This window comes from Salvelinus sp. IW2-2015, linkage group LG4p (genome assembly GCF_002910315.2).
Source record: "Salvelinus sp. IW2-2015 linkage group LG4p, ASM291031v2, whole genome shotgun sequence".
In the NCBI taxonomy this organism is placed as follows: Eukaryota; Metazoa; Chordata; class Actinopteri; order Salmoniformes; family Salmonidae; genus Salvelinus; species Salvelinus sp. IW2-2015.
The window spans coordinates 22148496-22171117 of NC_036841.1; the positions used below are offsets into that span (position 1 = coordinate 22148496).

The following is a 22622-nucleotide window of genomic DNA, read 5'->3' on the forward strand; positions in this document are numbered from 1 at the left end:
GGCTCAGCTGCGAAGTGGTAGGCCACACAAGCTCACAGAATGGGACCGCCGAGTGCTGAAGCTCGTAAAAATTGTCTATCCTCGGTTGCAACACTCACTACAGAGTTCAAAACTGCCTCTGGAAGCAACGTCAGCATTATAACTGTTTGTCGGGAGCTTAATGAAATGGGTTTCCATGGCCAAGTAGCTGCACACAAGCCTAAGATCACCATGCACAATGCCAAGAGTTGGCTGTAGTGGTGTAAAGCTCGCTGTCATTGGCCTCTGGAGCAGTGGAAACGCGTTCTCTGGAGTGATGAATCACGCTTCACCATCTGACAGTCAGATGGACTAATAATAGTCTGGGGCTGTTTTTCATGGTTTGGGCTAGGCCCCTTAGTTCCAGTGAAGGGAAATCTTAACACTACAGCATACAATGACATTCTAGACAATTCTGTGCTTCCAACTTTGTGGCAACAGTTTGGGGAAAGCCCTTTCCTGTTTCAGCATGACAATGGCCTCGTGCACAAAGCGAGGTCCATACAGAAATGGTTTGTCAAGATCGGTGTGGAAGAACTTGACTGGCCTGCACAGAGCCCTGACCTCAACCCCATCGAACACCATTGGGATTAATTGGAATGCCGACTGCGAGCCAGGCCTAATCGCCCAATATCAGTGCCCGACCTCACTAATGCTTGTGGCTGAATGGAAGCAAGTCCCCACAGCAATATTCCAACTAGAGGTCGACCGATTAGTCGGTCGATTAACCGATTTCAAGTTTTCATAAATTGGTAATCGGCATTTTTGGACGCCGATTATGGCCGATTAAATTGCATTCCATGAGGAAATTGCCTGGCAGGCTGACCACCTGTTACGCGAGTGCAGCAAGGAGCCAAGGTAAGTTGCTAGCTAGCGTTAAACTGATCTTAAAAAAAAACAATCAATCTTCACATAATCACTAGTTAATGTGTGAAAGGTACATATTTCTAAAAAATATTTTTGAATTTCCCGCGCTGCCTTTTCAGCGGAATGTTGTCAGGGGTTCCGCTAGCGGAACGTGTGTCCTAGAAAGGTAACTAGCTTGTCCTGCGTTGCATATAGTCAATGCGGTGCCGGGTTAATTTATCATCGAATCACAGCCTCTTCGCCAAACGGGGATGATTTAACAAAGCGCATTCGCGAAAAAAAGCACAATCGTTGCTTGAATGTACCTAACCATAAAGATCAATGTCTTTCTTAAATCAATACACAGAAGTATATTTTTTAAGCCTGCATATTTAGTTAAAAGAAATTCATGTTAGCAGGCAATATTAACTAGGAAAATTGTGCCACTTCGCTTGCGTTCATTGCACGCAGAGTCAGGGTATATGCAACAGTTGGGCCCGCCTGGCTCGTTGCGAACTAATTTGCCAGAATTTTACATAATTATGACATAACATTGACGGTCGTGCAATGTAACAGAAATATTTAGACTTAGGGTTGCCACCCGGTCGATAAAATACGGAACGGTTCCGTATTTCACTGAAAGAATAAACGTTTTGTTTTTGAAATGATAGTTTCCGGATTTGACCATATTAATGACCAAGGCTCCTATTTCTGTGTTTATTATATTATAATTAAGTCTGTGATTTGATATTTGATAGAGCAGTCTGACTGAGCGTTGTAGGCGGAGGCAGGCTCGTAAGCATTCTTCAAACTTTCTGCGTTTGCCAGCAGCTCATAGCAATGCTTGATTCACACGCTGTTTATGACTTCAAACCTATCAACTCCTGAGATTAGGCTGGCAGTACTAAAGTGCCTATTAGAACATCCAATAGTCAAAGGTATATGAAATACAAATGGTATAGAGAGAAATAGTCGCCACGTCATAATTCCTATAATAATACACCTAAAACTTCTTAACTGGGAATATTGAAGAACTGGGAATATTGAACCACCAGCTTTCATATGTTCTCAATGTTCTGAGCAAGAAACTTAAACGTTAGCTTTTTTACATGGCACATATTGCACTTTTACTTTCTTCTCCAACACTTTGTTTTTGCATATTTTAACCAATTGAGCATGTTTCATTTTTATTTGAGACTAAATAGATTTTATGTATGTATTATTTTATTTCATTGTTATTCAGTATTGTTGTAATTGTCATTATTACAAATATACACTGCTAAAATAAAGGGAACACTTAAACAACACAATGTAACTCCAGTCAATCAATCAAACTGTCCACTTAGGAAGCAACACTGATTGACAATAAATTTCACATGCTGTTGTGCAAATGGAATAGACAAAAGGTGGAAATTATAGGCAATTAGCAGACACCCCCAAAAAAGGAGTGATTCTGCAGGTGGTGACCACAGACCACTTCTCAGTTCTTATGCTTCCTGGCTGATGTTTTGGTCACTTTTGAATGCTGCGGTGCTCTCACTCTAGTGGTAGCATGAGACGGAGTCTACAACCCACACAAAGTGGCTCAGGTAGTGCGTTCATCCAGGATGGCACATCAATGCGAGCTGTGGCAAAAAGGTTTGCTGTGTCTGTCAGCGTAGTGTCCAGAGCATGGAGGCGCTACCAGGAGACAGGCCAGTACATCAGGAGACGTGGAGGAGGCCGTAGGAGGGCAACAACCCAGCAGCAGGACCGCTACCTCCGCCTTTGTGCAAGGGGAGCACTGCCAGAGCCCTGCAAAATGACCTCCAGCAGGCCACAAATGTGCATGTTGCTTAAACGGTCAGAAACAGACTCCATGAGGGTGGTATGAGGGCCGACGTCCACAGGTGGGGGTTGTGCTTACAGCCCAACACCGTGCAGGACGTTTGGCATTTGCCCAGAGAACACCAAGATTGGCAAATCGCCACTGGCGCCCTGTGCTCTTCACAGATGAAGCAGGTTCACACTGAGCACATGAGCACATGTGACAGACGTGACAGAGTCTGGAGACGCCGTGGAGAACGTTCTGCTGCCTGCAACATCCCCTCGCATGACCGGTTTGGCGATGGGTCAGTCATGTGTGGGGTGGCATTTCTTTGTGGGGCCGCAGCCCTCCATGTGCTCGCCAGAGGTAGCCTGACTGCCATTAGGTACCGGAGATGAGATCCTCAGACCCTTGTGAGACCATATGCTGAACAATGCACATTTGTGGCCTGCTGGAGGTCATTTTGCAGGGCTCTGGCAGTGCACCTCCTTGCACAAAGGCGGAGGTAGCGGTCCTGCTGCTGGGTTGTTCCCTCCTACGGCCTCCTCCACGTCTCCTGATGTACTGGCCTGTCTCCTGGTAGCGCCTCCATGCTTCTGGACACTACGCTGACAGACAACGGCAAACCTTTTTGCCACAGCTCGCATTGATGTGCCATCCTGGATGAACTGCACTACCTGAGCCACTTGTGTGGGTTGTAGACTCCGTCTCATGCTACCACTAGAGTGAGAGCACCGCCAGCATTAAAAATGACCAAAACATCACCAGGAAGCATAGGAACTGAGAGTGGTCTGTGGTCACCCCCTGCAGAATCACTCCTTTTTTGGGGGTGTCTTGCTACATTGTCTTATAATTTCCACCTTTTGTCTATTCCATTTGCACAACAGCATGTGAAATTTATTGTCAATCAGTGTTGCTTCCTAAGTGGACAGTTTGATTTCACAGAAATGTGATTGACTTGGAGTTACATTGTGTTGTTTAAGTGTTCCCTTAATTTTTTTGAGCAGTGTATATATATATATATATATATATATATATAAAAATTGGCCGATTTATCGGTATCGGCTTATTTTGGTTCTCCAATAATCGGTATCGGCATTGAAAAATCATAATCGGTCAACCTCTAATTCCAACATCTAGTGTAAAGCCTTCTCAGAAGAGGGTAGGCTGTTATAGCAGCAAAGGGGGGAGCAACTCCATATTAACGCCCATGATTTTGGAATGAGATGTTCAACGAGCAGCTGTCCACATACATTTGGTCATGTAGTGTATATTACCCACACAGAAAGAGAAAGACCATAGTGCTCACATTACCTGCCAAAGGTGGTCCTACTGGCCTCAGGGGCAGACTGGCGCCCACTGGGATAGGGGGTGCAGTGGTGGGCACAGATGTCCCGTGCGTCCGCCAGGGTCTTAGTGGGTGTGGGACTGTCTGCCAGGGCCATCAGGTTACAGGACGCCTGCGTCTTAGGGATCTTGAATGGGGCCGAGATGGGCTGAACAGGGATATCGAGGTCAACAGTTACTGGGAATACTCACTCCAAGGTTGTGGTAAGTAGGACTGTAGCAAAACAGAATTGGGCTTATCATTATAATATGCCAAAATGGTTATCAACTTAACCGACCTTGGTGGGGGAGCCAATGATGGTGGGCAGCGGTGACTTTGTCAGCCAATCAGAGGAGCGGGGAGAGGAGCCCAGGTGTTTGGTGGGGGAGGTGCCCAGATTGCCAGGGCGACCCAGATGAGGGGAGTGGCTGGGGGGGTAGTTGGAGGTGGAGGGCTGGATGGGGTCTGACAGCTGCTTGTGGAGTTTCTGTCTGGTCTGGTAGACCTCGGTCAGGGTGGGGGCACTCTGAAGGCGAGCCCCCAGTAACTGGGACGACGGCACTGGAGAACCTAAAGCAGACACAGTCATTCATACAAGTAATTTATCACTTAATGTAAAAGTTTAAGTTTCATCAGTTACATTAGTGTTAGTATAGTGTCAGTGGAGTTGGCCCATACTGATCTAGAGAAGATGTACAATTCACCACTAGATGGCTCTACAGTTTTGAAATTTGTATTTTTCCACTGTAACCAAGTCAAAAATAGCAGCATTGAAGGGCCACTAGGTTAATGTTTTTATGAGCCTCTTGTTCATTCACAGAATTGCTGCTGAGAAGTTCAAAAAGACCCCGGAAACTTCTGGTTTCTTCTTTAGCAGATCATCAAGTCTGTATTGGTTTCTTCTTTAGCAGATCATCAAGTCTGTATTGGTTTCTTCTTTAGCAGATCATCAAGTCTGTATTGTATCCAGAGTGTTAATGGAATACCTGTTATTTAAAATAAAACCTGACTCATGGCTTTTGTTAATCATAAACATCCACCTCAGGGGAGGGGAGAGAGGGAAGAACATGTAAACACTTCTGTAGCTGCCCTTGTCTGTCTCTCTTTAAAAGTCATCCTATGGTGGGTTTCCCAAGAGCACTAAGATCATATTTTGTCCATTTATGAATGAAGATCTTAGTGCTACGATGTTTTTGGGAAACCCAACCTTGTTCTATCGGTCTGTCTGTCTACTGAACTCACCTCCTGAGGAGCTGCGGCTGCGGGACTCGTGGCCCTTAGTGTGTCCACAGCAACAGTGACCCAGCTGCTCTGGGATTGTGCCCACTTCAAGAGAAACACACACAGACATATTAATGCAGTGTTGCATTCGATGTCAACAGAAGGTTTCAATGTAAGAGGATTATGATGCCAGGCCTGTTGAATGATATGAGATGGGGACATGTCGGGGCATGTTCTTACCCAGAGGTGAAGGCGAGTATGGGCGGGAGCTGCCTATAGAAAGACGTCTGCCTGTCATCTGAGGGCTGCAGTCTGCAGAGCTGGCGGACCCAGAGCCGACCTTAGGGAAACCCATGGGACTGGTGTTGGACCGCCTCACTGTACCAGACCTGCATAGACCACAAGCACAAACAATGGAGGTTTAGATATCACAAATATACAATACATACATAACAAAAATGTTATACACATTCATTATTAGTCCACCAGAACCAACACCACCTACAGTTCATGAACCCCCTTTTAAGTTACAGCGATGCTCTAGTTTCCAACCACTATCCTTCATGTTATCATCAAATAACACGAATAACCTTTCTAAAACATCTGAAAACATGAACTTTTGGCAATGAGCTTAGCTAGATTCTATTCCCTCAGCTCAGTGTCTAACAGTTGCCTTTTTTCACTTGGCTCTAATTTCAACTTCCGGAGTTATTCAGCGACCGTCAGTTTGCTGCCAAGACCACCCTGTCACGCTGCAAGCACTTCAAACACGGCTGTTAGCCTACCCTCGCGAAAAAACAAGCATGTCGGAACATTGGTTAAGCAACTGTTGTGCTGACAGCGAGTACTCTTCCACTCTCTCTCTTTCTGCCTCACTTCCTCTCTTGAGCTTTCTGGAGTTTCAAAATAAATATGTCTGACAGAGAAAAAGTAGGCAGCAGGCGGGCACATATGGAAGCCAGTCTTCCCCTGAGATGTCTGCAGTGTCTGTCTGCTAGCCTGCTGTGCTAGCTCTCTGCATTCATCTCTTCTTGAACTTAAAGAACCGGCGCTAAACGCTAACTCGTTAACTAGCCAGAAACGGTCAACGACAGGGTAGTCGGTCTATGACAGAGAGCTTAATCCTCCTTGGAGTACACAGAGTAAGACCCAGGGCCAAGGGAAAAGGGGCAGCAGTCGGGGGAGGCTGGCTACTCCGTACCCACTGCCCAGGCTTTGGGGCCCTGTGGTGAGGGTAGGTAGGGGGCGGAGGGTTCACTGTGGAGCTAGGCTACTCCAGTACCGCATTCCCATTGTGGATTTACCCCAGTGTTTTCCCCTAAAGTCTCACTTTTCTGTTTCCTTCTATGCGGGCCAGCACCCATGTCTCATTGGGCTCCGGTGGACTTGCTCTAACTTGTAGCCAAGGCAAGGCCCTGGGTACTTTTCAGCTTGAATTTACATAACAATGGCTAACTTTGAACGTTAACACCTTCTCGCAAAGCAACAGTCTTGATGATGTTGTTGATTCTGCTTGTCTTTATTGTCACAGTCCTGATGGAAACACAATAATAGTAGAGCCTACATTAACATAAAACCCTGGCTGCTTGGAAAAGCACCACAGGAACACTATACTAATCCCTGTGGCAATGTTCTTATCTCACAACAGTCAAGAAGCACAACAATAAAACTAATTTGCCTCTAAAGGAGATTCAAAACCTCCTCCTATTCCCTCCCTTTCTATGTCTTGAAACACTCCCCCCATCACACCACAATATAACAAGCAATATCCACTGACTAAACTGATGAAACTTAGTGAAACTTTACCTGATGCAATAACTGACAGTTGTAGGTGAATTTTCCTGTTCCCACCCAAAGGTTAGTCATTAGAAATCCAACAACATGAAAGACTAGTCTCTGATCAGCCAGGTGTGAGGACTGTATGCACCCACAAGACAAAAAATGTCTTAACCATGACAGTTGTACTTCGAGAACCACCCAGGACATGGGCACCTCAAAACGCTATACAGCTGCACCATTGAGAGCATCTTGACTGAATGCATCACCGCTTGGTAAGGCAAATACTAGGTATTCGACTGCAAGGCTCTACAGAGTGTAGTGCGTATGGACCAGTACATCACTGAGGCCCAGCTCCTTGCCATCCAGGACCTCTATACCAGTGTCAGAGGAAGGCCCTAAAGCCACCCAAGCCATTGGCTGTTCTCTCTGCTACCGGACGGCAAATTGTACCGATGCCCTTTTCTCCAGACAGTGTCTCTTACCTGGGGGAGCTGTAAAGCGTAGTGGTGGGGCTGTTGGAGAGGTTCTGCTTGATGCGCTGGTAGTTCCGCACCTGGGTGGGCACAGGGATGGGGGTGGTCTCTGCCCGGGGGGACACCATGGGGGTCTGTCCGGTGGTCTGCGGCTGCCTGGAAGGGTGAAGTGGGAAGAGCAGGCCCGTTAGCCAGTCTGTCTGCTAGTTCTGCCAAAACTGCACCATCTGTTCAGGAATGTCAACACCCACAGAACTCTATGTTAAAAAATACTTCAGTCCTACCGAGACGACATTTGTATAAATAGAACGTGGAGAGCGCAACAGTTGGACTAAATGAAACTCTAGGCTGACTCAAAGTTTCTAACTAGGCTATGTCTCTGAGTTCTTTGTTTACTTCTACACATATGGCATTTTCAACTGAGGCTGGATGAGGAACTAAACTTCAGTCCTGCTGTAAAGGGGCTGGCCCAACCCAGAGGGGGCAGGGCTGTTGTGTAAACCCACGCGTATCTGCCCAATCAGTCGGGAGCCGTCTGTGCCAAGAGGAGGAGTTATGGGCGGGCCTGAAGAAACTGTGGTTTGTGGGCTCAGCCAATAGCACGTGCTGAGCCCTCCTCCTTTCTATCAGACACAGAGGGACAGGAGGGGAAAAAGCCAGGCAAATTTGCATTCCTTTGTTATTCGATTGGTACAAAATGTTCCCTGAACAACAGTCATACACGGGTCAACCATAGGGGGTTCACTTGGGTTTAGAATGAAAAGGGGAAAGAGAGGAAGGGGGAGGAATATAAATGTTATAGAACAGGACAGATTCAGCCTAGCAGCATTATGTAATAAGATGATTAACGGGGGAGGGTGTAGACCAGAGACATGGGAATAGACTGAGGGATACACGTGAGGCACGCGACCACCCGTCTATTCTGTACAGCAGCAACATACAGACAAAGACACAGAGGGGTTCCTTTGTTTGCTTTCCATTCCGAGAAGCAAATAAACACATTTTACCACAAGACATACATTGACATAGCTTTCGATTAGACACAATCGCCCTTCAAGTTCCAACAATGAGTCAGCATATAGGGAGGAGTTCAGAGACCAGGCAGTGGTGCCAGGACAACAACCTCTCCCTCACCAACAAACTTTCATGGTCCAAACACACCAAGACAGTCGTGAAGAGGGCACGACAACGCCTATTCAGGAGACTGAAAAGATTTGACATTGTCCCCAGATCCTCAAAAAGTTCCACAGCTGCACCATTGAGAGCATCCTGACCAGTTGCGTCACTGCCTGGTATGGCAATTGTTCTGCATCCGAGCGCAAGGCACTACAGAGGGTAGTGCGTATGGCCCAGTACATCACTGGGGCCAAGCTTCCTGCCATCCAGGACCTCTATACCAGGCGGTGTCAGAGGAAGGCCCAAATAATTGTCAAAGACGCCAGTCACCCAAGTCATAGACTGTTCTCTCTGCTACCGCACGGCAAATGGTACCAGAGCGCCAAGTCTATGTCCAAAAGGCTTCTTAACAGCTTCTACCCCCAAGCCATAAGACTCCTGAACAATTAATCAAATGGCTACCCTGACTATTTAAATTGACCCCCTGCCCTTTTATTTTTTTACACTGCTTCTACTCTGTTATCTATGCATAGTCACTTTACCTGTGCATAGTCACTCTATCCTGTACCGCCGCACATTGACAGTGTACCGGTACCCCGTGTACATAAGCTCGTTATTATGATTCTATTGTGTTACTTTTTATTACTTTAGTTAATTTAGTAAATATTTTTTCTTAGAACTGCATTGTTGGTTAAGGGCTTGTAAGTACGCATTTCACTGTAAGGTTGTATTCAGTGCATGTGACAAATAAAATTGGATTTCAAACTAAAAAGGGCCATAAAAGGTTAATCAGTGGCATTTAGAAAGGGAAAACAAACCAACTATTCCTGTGGTTTATTCTCTAACCTCAATACACTGTATTACCCCATGCAGTCATTCAGTTTAACACATTCATTTATCCCCAGAGCAGGTTAAAATCTGTTGTGTTCTAACAGAAGCTAATTGGGACATTGGAGCTACACAGGGTGCTCTCCCTAACAAAAGGCAGTTTGTAAGTCAGTGTTGCTTTACTGTTGACCCGTTTGTCTTTACTGCATCTACCCAGAGGGGAATGGAAACACAGCACTGTCTTTTCCCTCTCCTCCTCTGTGTGCACTCCCTCTGTCTCTCTCTAAATACTCTCCCCTTTTTCTATTTGCTTTGTGTCTGCTCGTTGCTCTCTAATTCATCTTGGGCAGCTGTTCTCTCTTTCTACTTACCTCCCTCCCTTCTTTCTTTTCTCCATATTCATCCTTAGTAATGGCTATGTTTCTCTGCACTCCCATCTCCCTCCCTCCCCCTCTCATTCCCTGGCTCAGGAATCGATTAAGGACAGACAGAGCACAGGGGAAAAACAATTGACAGTGGGAGGTGAGCTGACTGAGGGGTGGGATCCTCCAGGAATAGAGAATGACTCTCTGGCACTCAGACTAGCTCCTCACCTTACCTCATCCACAATAGAGTGGTCACAGAGGGGCAGGCTGAGTATTAACCACCTTGCAGCACAACCAGGGAACCAAGGGAAAGAGAACAAAGAGGGGAATAATGGGGGCAAGGGAGAGAGAGTTAAAGATGCAGCCCGGGATCTTAAGTACTTAAAAAGTATTGACATATTTTACGAATTGCAATTTGTAACCTTTGGAGCATCACTTTAAGAGACAGGGTAAAGAGGGGGAGAGAAAAACCATCACCCCAAAGATGAAAATGGAGAGATGGTGAGAAAGGAGGAAAACAGCTATTTGTTTGAGGAGAGCATGAGGGGAAACAAACTAAGGAATAGATGAGGGTGACTACAAAACTGTGAGAGGGAATGGAAACAGTGATAGAAAACAGTATTACTGGAGGCTGTTTACAAAGAGAGAAACTGAGTGCTAGAAAACAGTATTACTGGAGGCCGTTTACAAAGAGAGAAACTGAAAGTGCCTAGAAAACAGTATTACTGGAGGCCGTTTACAAAGAGAGAGAACTGAGTGCTAGAAAACAGTATTACTGGAGGCTGTTTACAAAGAGAGAAACTGAGTGCTAGAAAACAGTATTACTGGAGGCTGTTTACAAAGAGAGAAAACTGAGTGCTAGAAAAACAGTATTACTGGAGGCCGTTTACAAAGAGAGAAACTGAGTGCTAGAAAACAGTATTACTGGAGGCTGTTTACAAAGAGAGAAAACTGAGTGCTAGAAAACAGTATTACTGGAGGCCGTTTACAAGAGAGAGAACTGAGTGCTAGAAAAAGTATTACTGGAGGCCGTTTACAAAGAGAGAAACTGAGTGCTAGAAAACAGTATTACTGGAGGCTGTTTACAAAGAGAGAAACTGAGTGCTAGAAAACAGTATTACTGGAGGGCCGTTTACAAAGAGAGAAACCGAGTGCTAGAAAACAGTATTACTGGAGGCTGTTTACAAAGAGAGAAACTGAGTGCTAGAAAACAGTATTACTGGAGGCCGTTTACAAAGAGAGAAACTGAGTGCTAGAAAACAGTATTACTGGAGGCTGTTTACAAAGAGAGAAACTGAGTGCTAGAAAACAGTATTACTGGAGGCCGTTTACAAAGAGAGAAACTGAGTGCTAGAAAACAGTATTACTGGAGGCCGTTTACAAAGAGAGAAACAGGGAGAGGAACAATGGGGAGTGAAAATAAAAAGAAAGTTATAGATGACAGTGGAGAGCATTGTCTTGCTGCAGGCTATTTACAAACACAGAGAGAGTGTGGGGGTCACATGAGACAAGGAAGTGGTGTTTGTGCCTCTGCTTTCAGTGTGTGTGTGTGTGTTGTGATATATAAATATATGTGTGTGAATGACAGTCATTTAAGATGCCGCGACAACAACAGTCACATTTGCCCAAAGCGATTTCCTGTGTGTGTGTAAGAGATCTATTCTCATACAACAGGCCTGCCTTGTCTGGGTGGTTCAGGATATAACTGACCTATACACAGTAGCCGTTTATCTGAGACGTCTACACAATTTTGACATGAACAAAATGCCTTATTAGGCATTAACATAGCTTCATAGAAATGGAAGACTGATATATTGCTTTCAGAGACAAATAGCATGTCATTTATGACTAAGGAGTATAAAACACAGCTGTGCACACTGACAGACACACTGAGATGTAGAGTGTTTTATGTAGCATTTCTACATAGACATGTCTATATGGAGTAGACAGAATGACTTACTCATGCAGAGCTCATTCACAGCACACACACACACACACACACACACACACACACACACACACACACACACACACACACACACACACACACAACACACACACACACACACACACACACACAACACCACACACACACAACACACACACACACACACACACACACACACACACACACACACACACACACACACACACAATATCTGGGGCTGAAATAGCAGCATGCACATCAGACTGGTTAATTGTTTTTAACGTTGATCATTTCACCACACATATGTTTGTGTCAACCATTATTAGATCTGTCCAATGTTCTATAATTCAAATTGATCTAATACATAAATAGTCGGAAATATCCTGAAATATCCCAGTTTAGGGACACAAACAGACTGTTTGTTAATCCTCTCTGAGTTTAGGTTACATATCTATGATGCTACAAGTCAACAGTGAAAAAATGATCGATTTCCATGGAGCAACACGGTCAAGCCCAGGGGAGTCAACAGAGGAACCAGGTCAGGTCATCTAGATATTGTGCTCCTGGGAGTTCTTTGTGTTCTGGTATTCTCTAGTATGTAGAGGAAGTGCAGGGACAAGGTTTATGTTCTTTCAGATGGTGGCCGGCCCAAATCAGACAACAACAATATGTTTAGAGCTGAAGTTGATGACGTTACACTCACCCTCCACACCACTCTGCGGATGCCCGACCCCCACTGCTTCCATTGGCTGGTCATCTGAGGAAGAGGAGAGAGAGGGAAGTGAGCGAAACAGACAAGAATAGAAACCATGCCACATTAGTGAATTAACTGACTACCCATACCGCACTCAAAATGTGTCTATTTGGTCAACTGTCTGTGTCAAGTGTGAGCAGGTGCTTAGTGTGTGTGTTTTATAGCAGGTGCTTAGTGTGTGTGTTTAGAGGTTATGTGTTTTATAGCAGGTGCTTAGTGTGTGTGTTTTATAGCAGGGCTTAGTGTGTGTGTTTATAGCAGGTGCTTAGTGTGTGTGTTTATAGCAGGTGCTCAGTGTGTGTGTTTTATAGCAGGTGCTTAGTGTGTGTGTTTTATAACAGGTGCTTAGTGTGTGTGTTTTATAGCAGGTGCTTAGTGTGTGTGTTTTATAGCAGGTGCTCAGTGTTGTGTTTTATAGCAGGTGCTCAGTGTGTGTGTTTTTATAGCAGGTGCTTAGTGTGTGTGTTTTATAGCAGGTACTTAGTGTGTGTGTTTTATAGCAGGTGCTCAGTGTGTGTGTTTTATTATCAGGTGCTCAGTGTGTGTGTTTTATAGCAGGTGCTAGTGTGTGTGTTTTATAGCAGGTGCTTAGTGTGTGTGTTTTATAGCAGGTGCTCAGTGTGTGTGTTTTTATAGCAGGTGCTTAGTGTGTGTGTTTTTATAGCAGGTGCTTAGTGCATGTGGTTTTATAGCAGGTGCTTAGTGTGTGTTTTTATAGCAGGTGCTTAGTGTGTGTGTTTATAGCAGGTGCTCAGTGTGTGTGTTTTATAGCAGGTGCTTAGAGTGGTTGTTTTTATAGCAGGTGCTTAGTGCATGTGTTTTATAGCAGGTGCTTAGTGCGTGTGTTTTACAGCAGGTGCTTAGTGTGTGTGTTTTATAGCAGGTGCTAGTGTGTGTGTTTTATAGCAGGTGCTTGTGTAAGAGAAGTGCTGCCAGTAGGCCTAATTAGTGTAATAAGGAGTAGCAAGTCTTCAGTGTGTGTGTGTGTGTGTGTGTGTTCCTGCAGACTCACAAGACTCTGTGGAGAGGTGTGGCACCAGACAAATCAGTCGTCGCTGTCGCTGGAAGAGTTCTTGCTGCTGGTGCTTCCTCCAGACTCCTTAGACACTGCAGGTAGTTGGAGGGCCCAGGGGGGGCGATGACAGACAGTCCTCAGGTAACGTCTGCATGTCTGGGAGAGACTGAAGAAGGGAAGGGGTATGTGTGTGTTGTAGTGAGCAAAAGGTGTGTGTATGTTTGTGGGGGTAGGTGGTGTGTGTGTGGTGCTGTGTGTGTGTGTGTGTGTGTGTGTGTGTGTGTGTGTGTGTGTGTGTGTGTGTGTGTGTGTGTGTGTGTGAGAATGTGAGGAGCGTAGGGCAAGAGAAAGAAAGCAAGAGGATTAATCTCAGTGTGAGAGAGGGCTTGGGCTGTACAATTCAATTAGTGCCAGACTGGGCTATGTAGACTGCCAGTATAATGCAATCACAGTGGACAGAGAGAAAAAGTACATCCCTGGGAAACTCAGTTTGTCCGTTTTCCCACAGAGCTACTGTACAAAGTCTGGATTCTTCAGTGCTCAGTGTTGAGGTGTGGTGCCATGCCTTGAGGTACAGATAAACCCACTTGTTGTGGAATGAAACTATGAGGTGTATAGGCAGTCAGGATGAACTTACGGCAGGGGAGTTGTAGCGAACAGAGGGCGAGCTGCCACAGGTGATGTCGGTCACAACGCTAGGGCAGTTGGGTACTGGAACAGGACATGCTGGAGAAAAAACATACAAATACATGTTTTCACACAAGACCTAAGTGTTCTCAACATCAACGCCATCTCACAATACAGCTATGATACCACAACATGTATTTCCCGGTTATTGATGAAGGAAGTTTTCATCTATCTACTCACATTTTTTGATGGCAGACAGTGGATCTAAGAAAGGATGGCTGAAAAATGCATCTGAAACAACAAGACAGAAGTGTGAATGTTAGAGAAGTAATATCCAATTGATTGATAAGAAACGTTATGTTTTAAATAATTTCCTTTCTAGAAGGGAAGTGGCGTCAGAACTGACCGAAGTCCATCCTATCCTTCTGGTTCCTCTGCAGCAGGCCTAGCAACAGGTTGCCAAGGGGAGGAGACGTCTCCCTCGGGATGCTGGGTAATAGAGGCACAGACAACACCTTCCGGTTAAAACACGACTTTTCAGCCCAAATGGCCTCGATCAGATAGTTAATCATTCTTAAATCCTATCACCTACATGGGCAGCAGCGACTTGTTCTTCTCATAGAACATCCTCAGGTCCTGGGGACTGTTGGCCTAGAGCGAGAGAGAGAGAGAGAAAAAGAAAGAAAGAAAGAAAGAAAGAAAAAGAAAAGAAAGAAAGAAAGGAGAGATCGAGAGCACAGAGTGACAGGGGGTTTGTTTACTACTTCTATAAATGCACACCATGGGTGACATTTTTCTTGCAGAGGCATGTGCTATTTTCTTCGCACAGTTTCATTCTGCTTTGTGTGATGAAAAAAAGATGCCCCATATCAACTCCCTCTCTCCATCCTACCTGGAAAGGTGGCTTCCCTACGAGACACTGGTAGACGACCGTCCCAATGCTCCACATGTCTGCCTTGGCGTCATAGTTCTGAGACATGATCACTTCCGGGGCCTGGTTAGAGGACAGAGGTTAGAGGTCATGCTCTGAAAGGACCGTTCCAGTTGCAGGTTTCTGAGTAAGCAAAGCTGTTGTCACAGGAGAACAAGAGACTTAGACACAACACCCTTACACACACAACAAACACTAACCCGCATCCACTCACCATGTACATGGGGGAGCCACACAGCGTGGCAGCCATCATGTTGCTCTGGAGATATCGTGCGAAGCCAAAGTCAGCTGAAAGAGAGAAGTCCATCAGTCAGTCAGTCTGTCTGCCTGTGTCTGTCTGTCTTATTAATAACAACTATTGATCGCAGTGTCATGACTCCTATTCCCAAGCCTCTCAGACACTAGACAATTGGGCACTCAACACACAACATGAGTCACCACACCTTCTGGGAATAGCATTGTGCAAACTAAATATAGCTGTGAGGTTCAAAACAACTAACCATGACCGTAGCTAGCTGTCATTGTGGTGCATCTTGATACATGATATATGACACTTGTGTGACACAATAAGACAAATCATACGATGGCTAACAGTTCATAGATAGGCCATCTCTATATTTACAGTATAAACAGTATTTATATCGTATAAACATTATGAAGTTGTGTATATACAGAAATAACACTATATACAGAATTAAAGGGATAGTTGTCTTTTTGAAGGTTTAGCTTAGTTGTAGCTGAGTGTGTGTTGTTTGAGGGGCTGGGTTGTTCAGTCACCTATTTTGATGCGGATGCCGTTGATACTGGATCTCTTGCGGCTGGTGTATGACAGCAGGATGTTCTGTGGTTTCAGGTCTCGGTGGATGATGCCTTTACTGTTGAGGATCCTCATTGCTGCTGCTATCTGCTGTAGGAACACCCTCAGAGTGTCTTCTCTTAGTGTCCCCTTGGCTAGGGAGAGGGAGAGGAGGGGAAACTACTTACCCACAATCCTTCATTATACAGTACAAATGTATTGGCACATAATGTATGAAGACGAGGGATGCAGTGGTAAAAGAATACTACACCCACACTGGCTATTAGCATATTTTATCTATACAAAACTACATTACCCATACTACACTGAAATCTCTATAAATGACATTACCCATCCACTATGCACTAGCCTAGAGGCCACAGATACAACTTTTTACAACCATTTTACACACTAACGTTTCACCCACACTGATCATTAACATGCATTTACATTTTTATATTTCCATTTTAGTAATTTAGCAGACGCTCTGATCTAGAGCGACTTACAGTAGTGAGTGCATACATTTTCATACTTTTCCCCTGTGGGAAACGAAGCCCACAACTCTGACTTTGCAAGCGCCACGTTCAACCAACTAAGCCACATGGGACTTATTCATCTGTGATGAATTGCCAATCTTGGTGTTCTCTGGCAAATGCCAAACGTCCTGCACGGTGTTGGGCTGTAAGCACAACCCCCACCTGTGGACGTCGGGCCCTCATACCACCCTCATGGAGTCTGTTTCTGACTGTTTGAGCAGACACATGCACATTTGTGGCCTGCTGGAGGTCATTTTGCAGGGCTCTGGCAGTGCTCCTCCTGCTCCTCCTTGCACAAAGGCGGAGGTAGCGGTCCTGCTGCTGGGTTGTTGCCCTCCTACGGCCTCCTCCACGTCTCCTGATGTACTGGCCTGTCTCCTGGTAGCGCCTCCATGCTCTGGACACTACGCTGACAGACACAGCAAACCTTCTTGCCACAGCTCGCATTGATGTGCCATCCTGGATGAGCTGCACTACCTGAGCCACTTGTGTGGGTTGTAGACTCCGTCTCATGCTACCACTAAAGTGAGAGCACCGCCAGCATTCAAAAGTGACCAAAACATCAGCCAGGAAGCATAGGAACTGAGAAGTGGTCTGTGGTCACCACCTGCAGAATCACTCCTTTATTGGGGGTGTCTTGCTAATTGCCTATAATTTCCACCTTTTGTCTATTCCATTTGCACAACAGCATGTGAAATTTATTGTCAATCAGTGTTGCTTCCTAARTGGACAGTTTGATTTCACAGAAGTGTGATTGACTTGGAGTTACATTGTGTTGTTTAAGTGTTCCCTTTATTTTTTTGAGCAGTGTATATATATATTTTTTTATCCAGTCAGATAGACGCTCCAAAACAGCCTACCCGACCGCTAGGAGGGTCCTAAATGGACCACATGGTCCTAAAGCACACCGTTGCCTAGTTTTGTATCACATTCCAATGATAAAACTGGGGGGAACAAAAATGCAGAATGTGTGTGGGGGGGTGAAAGTTGCACCCCTTCAACTGCACCCTGAATCCAAGGGAAAGCAACCTGCACAAAATGCTTATTCTGCAAGTAGTCTACATCTTTTATGCAAGCACAACTGATTAGGGTAGTAATTGTTTGAACATTAGCAGCCTAAGTAATACAAGTATTAACAGTGAATGTTAGCTAGCATACGAGGTCAGGCAGTGGAGTGTGTCTGGTCCCTGCCTGTACTGGTTAGAGTGAAACAACAACATTAGCTAATCCAGTGAGCTGCTAGCTAAGAGGATTCCTGGGTAAACGAAACCATTATGGTCACAATGGATCTTATCAAATCTTATCAAATTTTATTTGTCACATACACATGGTTGGCAGATGTTATTGCGAGTGTAGCGAAATGCTTGTGCTTCTAGTTCCGACCATGCAGTAATATCTAACAAGTAATCTAACCTAACAATTCCACAACAACTACTTTATACACACAAGTGTAAAGGAATGAATAAGAATATGCACATAAAGAAATATATGAATGAGTGATGGTATAGAAGGGCATAGGCAAGATGCAGTGGATGGTATAGAGTACAGTATATACATATGAGATGAGTAATGTAGGGTATGTAAACATATGAAAGTGGCATTGTTTAAAGTGGCTAGTGATACATTTATTACATCAATTTTTCCATTATTAAATCTAACCGTGCATACACACATTAAATCAGGGATTTAACAACATTCTCTCTAAAGTACAACAGTGGCAACTTCTTCACAGCAAAGTTGTGCAATTATAGAAATAACATAACATGGTTGTGTGATGCTATTATACAAGGGTTTATAAGGGAGGGAGAAAGAGAAACAGCGAAAAGAGAGAGGGCGAAAACGAGAGAGAGAGAGAGAGAGAGAGAGAGAGAGAGAGAGAGAGAGAGAGAGAGAGAGAGAGAGAGAGAGCACAAGACAGAAAGGGGGTGTGTGACAGTGCATGCTAGAAGAGAGAGGTACAGACACTGTACCATGCCCTGAAGTGACGTGAAAGCGTGCGACAGTACAACATAAAAAATAAAATAAAAACAGTTCCCCTGATAACAAGTTTTTCTTTATTTTATTTTCTACAATTTTCTACATTGTTTAATAATAGTGAAGACATCAAAACTATGAAATCACACATATGGAATCATGTAGTAACCAAAAAGTGTTAAACAAATCAAAATATATTTTATATTTGAGATTCTTCAAAGTAGCCACCCTTTGCCTTGATGACTGCTTTGCACACTCTTGGCATTCTCTCAAGAAGCTTGACCTGGAATGCTTTTCAACAGTCTTGAAGGAGTTCACACATATGCTGAGCACTTGTTGGCTGCTTTTCCTTCACCCTGTCTATCTCATCCCAAACCATTTCAATTGGGTTGGGGTTGGGTGATTGTGGAGGCCAGGTCATCTGATGCAGCACTCCATCACTCTCCTTCTTGGTCAAATAGGTGTGTTTTGGGTAATTGTCCTGTTGATAAACAAATGATAGTCCCACTAAGAGCAAACCAGATGGGTGGCGTATCGCTACAGAATGCTGACGTAGCCATGCTGGTTAAGTATGCCTTGAATTCTAAATACATCACAGACAGTCTCTCCAGCAAAGCACCATCACACCTCCTCCTCCATGCTTCATGGTGGGAACCACACATACGGAAATCATCCGTTTACCTACTCTGTGTTCCACAAACACACGGCGGTTGGAACGAAAAATATACAATTTGGACAGATTTCCACCGGTCTAATATCCATTGCTCATGTTTCTTGGCCCAAGCAAGTCTCGTCTTCTTATTGGTGTCCTTTAGTATAGTGGTTTCTTTGTAGCAATTCAACCATGAAGGCCTGCTTAACGCAGTCTCCTCTGAACAGTGGATGTTGAGATGTGTCTGTTACTTGAACTCTTGAAGCATTTATATGGGCTGCAATCTGAGGTGAAGTTAACTCTAATGAACTTATCCACTGCAACTGAGGTAACGCTGGGTCTTCCTTTCTTGTGGTGGTCCTCATGAGAGCCAGTTTCATCATAACACTTGATGGTTTTTGCGACTGCACTTGAAGAAACCTTAAAAGTTCTTGAAATTTTCCGTATTGACTGACCTTTGCGTCTTAAAATAATGACAGACTGTTCCTTCTGTTTGCTTATTTGAGCTGTTTTGCCATAATATGGACTCTTTTACCAAATAGAGCTATCTTCTGTATACCACCTCTACCTTGTAACAACACAACTGATTGGATCAAACGCATTAAGGAAAGAAATTCCACAAATGAACTTTTAACAAGTTAAATGAAATGGATTGCAGGTGACTTCCTCATGGAGCTGGTTGAGAGAATGCCCAGAGTAAGCAAAGCTGTCATCAAGGCAAAGGGCGTCTACTTTGAAGTCACTCAAATATAAAATATATTTTGATTTGTTTACTACATGATTCCATGTGGTATTTCAAAGTTGTGATCTCTACAATATAGAAAATAGTAAAAATAAAGAAAACCCTGGAATGAGTAGGTACTGTACATATGCAAACATGATCCATGACTGAGTTCATCAGGAAGTGTATAGGAGATGTTGTACACACTGTGACTATTAAAACCAACCCTAACCAGGAACCGTGGATAGATGGCAGCATTCGCGCAAAACTGAAAGCGCGAACCATCGCATTTAACCATGGCAAGGTGACTGGGAATATGGCTGAATACAAACAGTGTAGTTATTCCCTTCGTAAGCAAGCAAACAGGCAAAACGTCAGTACAGAGACAAAGTGGAGTCGCAATTCAACGGCTCAGACATGAGACGAATGTGGCAGGGTCTACAGACAATCACGGACTACAAAGAGAAAACCAGCCACGTCGCGGACACCGACGTCTTGCTTCCGGACAAGCTAAACAACTTCTTCGCCCACTTTGAGAACAACACAGTGCCACCGACGTCGCCTGCCACCAAGGACTGTGGGCTCTCCTTCTCTGTGACCAATGTGAGTAAGACATTTAAATGTGTTAACCCTCGCAAGGTCGCCGGCACAGACAGCATCCCTAGCCGCGTCTTCAGAGCATGCACAGACCAGCTGGCTGGAGTGTTTACGGACATATTCAATCTCTCCCTATCCCAGTCTGCTGTCCTCACCTGCTTCAACATGTCCACCACTGTTGCTGTACCCAAGAAAGCAAAAGTAACAGAACTAAATGACTCTCGCTCCGTAGCACTCACTTCTGAGAGACAAGTCAAGGATAATATCACCTCTACCTCACCTGACACCCTAGACCCACTTCAATTTGCTTACCGCACCAATAGATCCACAGACGATGCAATCGCCATCGCACTGCACACTGCCGTATCCCATCTGGACAAGAGGAATACCTATGCAAGAATGCTGTTCATTGACTATAGCTCAGCATTCAACACCATAGTACCCTCCAAGCTCATCATTAAGTTCGAGGCCCTGGGTTTGAATCCCGCTCTGTGCAACTGGGTCCTTGACTTCCTGACGGGCCGCCCCCAGGTAGTGAAGATAGGAAACAACATCTTTACTTCGCTGATCCTCAACACGGGCCCCACAACGATGCATGCTCAGCCCCATCCTGTACTCCCTGTTCACCCACGACTGCGTGGCCACGCACGCCTCCAACTCAATCATCAAGTTTGCAGACGACACAACAGTAGTAAGCTTGATTACCAACAATGATGAGACAGCCTACAGGGAGGAGGTGGGGGCCCTGGAAGTGTGGTGCCAAGAAAATAACCTTTCACTCTACCTCAACAAAACTAAGGAGATGATCGTGGACTTCAGGAAACAGCAGAGGGAGCACCCCCCTATCCACATCAATGGGACCGCAGTGGAGAAGGTGGAAAGCTTCAAGTTCCTTGGCGTACACATCACGGACAAACTGAAATGGTCCACGCACACAGACAGTGTGGTGAAGAAGGTGAAACAGCGCCTCTTCAACCTCAGGAGATTGAAGAAATTTGGCTTGGCACCTAAAACCCTCACAAAACTTCTACAGACGCACAATAGAGAGCTTCCTGTCAGGCTGTATCATCGCCAGGTACGGCAACTGCACCGCCCGCAACTGCAGGGCTCTCCAGAGGGTGGTGCGGTCTGCCCAACGCAGCACCGGGGGCAAACTACCTACCCTTCAGGACACCTACAGTACCCGATGTCACAGGAAGGCCAAAAAGATCATCAAGGACAACAACCAACCGAGCCACTGCCTGTTCACCCCGCTATCATCCAGAAGGCGAGGTCAGTACAGGTGCATCAAAGGTGGGACCGAGAGACTGAAAAACAGCTTCTATCTCAAGATCATCATACTGTTAAATAGCCAACAGTAGCACATTAGAGGCTGCTGCCCTATATACATAGACTTGAAATCACTGGCCACTAATAATTATAACACAAATCACTTTAACAATGTTTATATATTTTGCATTACTCATCTTATGTATATACTGTATTCTATCCCATTCTACTGTATCTTAGTCTATGCCGCTCTTGTTAACTCGAAATGACACAACGACAAGGTTCCAGTTTAACAAAGTTTACTATACTATATGAACACACTACAAGTAGCCATTACACTCAAGGCCAGGTCCATCAACGAACTACTTTCATGCGTAGGTGCACTCTTGACTCAGTGATAGCCCCGTAATAACAGAAGTATAGGGATACTTAAAACATGAACTTAACAATCTCCCCCTTTTCTTTAAAGACAAATAAAACATCAACAACATAATTAAAGGTCCAAGTATTATTCAAGATCCCCATTACAAATGGGTTGTGTGACAGTTTTTATTTGTATTACTCAAGCTGCCACTTTCCATTACTGAGAGCCTGTAGGAGCACAAGACTGGATGCTCCTTTTTTAGTCAGACAGTCAGCAAGCTGTTCCTTTGTGGTCGACCACAGAATCCGCTGGATTCTCTGTGCTTGAATAAGTTCCTTGATGCTGCTAATCTCAAGACGAAGTCTTTTCTCTGTGACAGACTTGGTTGACTTCACAGCATCAACTAATGAGTAGTTGTCAGTGACACAAACTACAGGTAGAATGTGCCGTTTTGTCTCACCAGTGGTAAGCTCTGAGAACAGAGTTGCAAGAAAGATCGCATTGTCAATTCCATCCGCAAAAGCAAGTGTTTCTCCAGCAAGTGTGCTTCGGACAACCCTTCTGATCCTTTTTGACTGCCAACAGATAGGTGAGAATCTTCCTCCTTCACCCATTAACACGATTAGATGTCCACCTTGTGTGCCTCCATCTGTAAGGTTCCCTAGTGAAGCATCTCTGA

General features: G+C 44.8%; 1 protein-coding gene across 1 annotated transcript in view; it reads right to left on the bottom strand.

Moving 5' to 3' along the window:
- The window catches only part of LOC111960706 (serine/threonine-protein kinase ULK2-like), a 78318-nt gene that overhangs the window by 5867 nt on the left and 49829 nt on the right, over positions 1 to 22622 (bottom strand). The window contains 17 exon segments of the mRNA XM_070438920.1: positions 3986 to 4167; positions 4297 to 4568; positions 5241 to 5324; positions 5460 to 5608; positions 7481 to 7627; positions 12411 to 12438; positions 12441 to 12464; positions 13474 to 13507; positions 13510 to 13573; positions 13575 to 13642; positions 14114 to 14202; positions 14344 to 14394; positions 14510 to 14592; positions 14696 to 14754; positions 14996 to 15097; positions 15249 to 15322; positions 15812 to 15985. Of these exon segments, the coding sequence (XP_070295021.1) occupies positions 3986 to 4167; positions 4297 to 4568; positions 5241 to 5324; positions 5460 to 5608; positions 7481 to 7627; positions 12411 to 12438; positions 12441 to 12464; positions 13474 to 13507; positions 13510 to 13573; positions 13575 to 13642; positions 14114 to 14202; positions 14344 to 14394; positions 14510 to 14592; positions 14696 to 14754; positions 14996 to 15097; positions 15249 to 15322; positions 15812 to 15985 (1684 nt within the window).